Source organism: Palaemon carinicauda, chromosome 14 (assembly GCF_036898095.1).
Source record: "Palaemon carinicauda isolate YSFRI2023 chromosome 14, ASM3689809v2, whole genome shotgun sequence".
NCBI classification, from domain to species: Eukaryota; Metazoa; Arthropoda; class Malacostraca; order Decapoda; family Palaemonidae; genus Palaemon; species Palaemon carinicauda.
Genome location: NC_090738.1, coordinates 136,786,888 through 136,790,937, shown reverse-complemented (window position 1 = coordinate 136,790,937; position 4,050 = coordinate 136,786,888). Strand labels below are relative to the sequence as shown.

General features: G+C 34.0%; 1 protein-coding gene across 1 annotated transcript in view; it reads right to left on the bottom strand.

The window, feature by feature from the left end:
* Nucleotides 1–1,766: 1,766 nt before the first annotated feature.
* LOC137653055 (uncharacterized) overlaps nucleotides 1,767–4,050 on the bottom strand; it is a 13,256-nt gene continuing 10,972 nt past the window's right edge. The window contains exon 3 of the mRNA XM_068386450.1: nucleotides 1,767–4,050. This exon is cut by the window's right edge and continues 521 nt beyond it. Within this exon, the coding sequence (XP_068242551.1) occupies nucleotides 2,544–4,050 (1,507 nt within the window). The 3' untranslated portion in view covers nucleotides 1,767–2,543.

Sequence of the window (4,050 nt, the reverse complement as noted above, 5' to 3'; positions counted from 1 at the left end):
TCGTCTCTATCTCGAGCTTTTAATTCAATACTTCTCCATTCATCATCATCTACTTCACGTTTCATAATCCTCAGCCATGTAGTTCCGGGTCTTCCAACTCTTCTAGTGCCTTGTGGAGCCCAGCTAAACGTTTGGTGAACCAATCTCTTAATGATAAAGATATTTTGCTCTTTTTATTTGAGGACCAATTTTTTTTGGAATTTATTTAGATAAATAATGTTAATTTGTTGATCATTTAGATCTAAAAGTATCATAGATTTTGATCTCTTTAGGTATTCCTTTTTTTTTTTTTTTTTTTTTTTTTACTTAAAGTACGGAATGCAACCCTGGTTTTTCAAATAGGTTGTATCAGTAAATTGTCACTATTCATTGAAGACTGTTACCAACCCTTTTTTCAGATCTCATTAATATATCGTTAGTTTTCTCTTGATTATCAACAATTAAGTTTGATGTTAAGTTGCAAAGTCACGTGGTTTCTTTTAACCACTTATTATTTTGTTAATTATTTAGTTTTTATTTCCAATTTATTTATCTTATTGAAATAATTTTCTGTTAATGTTTTTATATATATATTATATACGTATGTATATATATATAAATATATATTTATATATATATATATATATATGTATATATAGTATATTTATATATATATTTATGTATATATATATATATATATATATATATATATATTTATACATACATATATATATATATATATATATATATATTTATACATATATATATATGTATATATATATATATATATGTATATATCTATATATATATATATATTGCAAGCATTAACACCAAATTATATATGTATATAAACATACATGTATATGTATATATATACTGTATATATATATGTATATATATATATGTATATATATATATATGTATATATATATATATATATATATATATATATATATATATATATATATATATATATGTATATGTATATATATATATATTGCAAGCATTAACACCAAATTATATATGTATATAAACATACATGTATATGTATATATATACTGTATATATATATATGTATATATATATATATGTATATATATATATATATATATATATATATATATATATATATACATTACTCTATATATATTCAATTTTTATTTTTTTATTCACCTCATTCTTAAGTACATCAAGATCACAGGGTAATGAAAGCATCCAAGATAAATTCAAGAATATGTATATAATATATATTTTATTGACAAACAAATATTAACAATGACATAGTAAGAGAGGTAGTGGGGAATAATAAAAAAAATAGACGAGAAAGACAATAGCAGTCGCTCTATGACGTAAACGGCCCATATAATAGAAACGATAGATTGATTGGAGACATATAAAGATTGATGGCACAAACGAGGACAATGCAGTGAAGGTTTGGACGGACATCGACTTCTAAGGGTGTGGGAAAGGGATTACAAACAGCTGCTCCTATGGGGAAGGGCGGTGTTTGCGTATACATACCCCTCTAAAGGGGGTGGGAGTGAACATTGACACCTAAAGCCTGGTCCACACGATCGAGCATGCCCGACGGGCAAACAGTGATACCAGGTCACAATAGTTGGTGAAAATGAGGGTTAATGACGTCAGAAGCGAGAAAACTAAAGGCAGGGATCTGGCAACAATGTATGATGCCAGATTCGTCTGTGGTTTTCCCACTTCTGACGTCATTAAACCTCATTCTTACTAACTGTTGTGGTCTGGTATCACTGTGTGCCCGTCGGGCATGCTCGATCGTGTGGACATGGCTTAAGGGGTGGTAAAGAGATTACAAAAAGGCTGCTTCAAAGGAGATATAAGGCACTTATAAGTAGGACATACAAAAGTGTAATGTATTCTTAAGTTTATAAGTTTTCTTGGATATAATATATTTGTTTAAATATATTATTCAGATACTATAATAGAAGCTTTATTTCCACATATTTTGGCTTCCCATTGGAAGACACTTTGATTTTCGTTATAAGATTCTATAAGCAAAATAAAGATGGGGTCTTAAGGATATAATAGGAACAATGGGAAAACGGAAGGACGGAGAGAAACCCAAAACCGTGGATAGCGAGTCTTCACTCTACTTAGTTTCTTCATTTCGTTATTTGCGGATTTTGTCGCTTCCATGGTCATAGTTGATCGGCTGCATAGTCGCGTACTTTGAATATCGCCGGAGTCTAGTAATCACTCTATAAATTTACAATACATTTCTTTTATTCTATGTAAAATATTGTCTGCTTTAGCGCAATAATTTTTCAAACCAGTATTGTATTTTCCTTATTTATCAGTCTTAATTTAAATACAGTATTGTAGCTATCTTAATTGTTTTATATGCAGCTGTTTAAATTTTCTCAATCATATCACTCGCAATCAAATATTTTACGTGTACAGTTAAAAAGGCTTTAATGCATTCAAAACATGAAATTCTTAAAATTCGTTGATTACTATCTGCAATCTATAATGTAAACAGCAAAGAATATTTTTGTGGAATCGGATTCTTTTGTGGATTTTAAATTAGATCAACGGCCTGGAGGTGGAGGAAGCTGGAACTCGGAAGGCGGTGAAACATTTCTCCCAATGACCTTCGGGGATATACTTGCTAGAGTTTGTCTCTCAAACCGATCGTCAAAATCAAACCGATCGTCAAAGTCGAATCGGTCGTCCAAGTCAAACCGATCGTCATCAAACCGATCATCAAGATCGAATCGATCATCATCAAACCGATCGTCTAAGTCGAATCTGTCGTCTAGATCGAATCGATCATCATCAAAGCGATCATCGAGGTCAAACCGATCATCATCAAATCGGTCGTCCAGATCAAACCTATCATCGTCAAAGCGATCGTCTAAGTCAAAGCGATCGTCCAAATCAAAACGGTCATCCAAATCAAATCTATCGTCATCAAATGGATCTAAAAAGTCGTCATCAACTACAAGAATAGGCCTGGCAGATCCTAGTGAGCCTGTTGGTCTTATGTTATTTGGCCTGCGTAACACGCTGTTTACTGGATTTATGGGGCGAATGTTAATGTTAGTTCTCTGGGGTTGTGATACACCTTGGTTATGAATCGGTAGTGGGACTCCTACAGACTGGCCAATTCTTACTCCACCAGCTACTCGGTTACCGAACGTACTCGTTTGGACGGAAGTCTGGCCTTGGCCTCGATTTGCTTGTGCTGATGATTGTGCTCTTGTGTTTGTTAGAGGAATTCCAGTGCTTGGCCGAGTATTAAATCTTTGGGCATTGTTATTTTGATTGCCAAAGCTCTGTGTTCCTCTGTTTTGGTTAGAGCTTGGAGTTACTAGACTAACACCAGTAAAACTCTGCTGAACTCTGTTGAGGTTTGTAGCTGGAGTTACTGTCTTTTGGCTAGCAAAATTTTGGGAGATTATACTTCTGATAGGGGCAGGGGTTACTCTTTGTTGGTTAGCAAAATTCTGTGAGACAGTGTTTCTGATAGGAGCAGGTGTTACTCTTGGTTGGTTAGCAAAATTCTGTGAAACAGTGTTTCTGATAGGGGCAGGTGTTACTCTTGGTTGGTTAGCAAAATTCTGTGAGACAGTGTTTCTGATAGGAGCAGGTGTTACTCTTGGTTGGTTAGCAAAATTCTGTGAGACAGTGTTTCTGATAGGAGCAGGTGTTACTCTTGGTTGGTTAGCAAAATTCTGTGAGACAGCGTTTCTGATAGGGGCAGGTGTTACTTGGGGTTGGCTAGCAAAATTCTGTGAGACAGTGTTTCTGACTGGGGCAGGTGTTACTCTGGGTTGGCTAGCAAAATTATGTGAGACAGTGTTTCTGATAGGAGCAGGTGTTACCCTGTTATTGTTGGCGAATGTCTGTTGCACTGTGTTGAAACCAGAAGACTGAACTACTCTATTTTGGTTGCTAACTCCTCTTGGAGCAGCAGTTGTTGTAGTTAATCTAATATTTGAATTTATATTACTCTGATGAGGAGAAGAGGAACCAAAAGCAGTCAGTATTGTATTGGCATTACTCTGTGATGAAGTTGTTTGTGGTCGAGTTCCA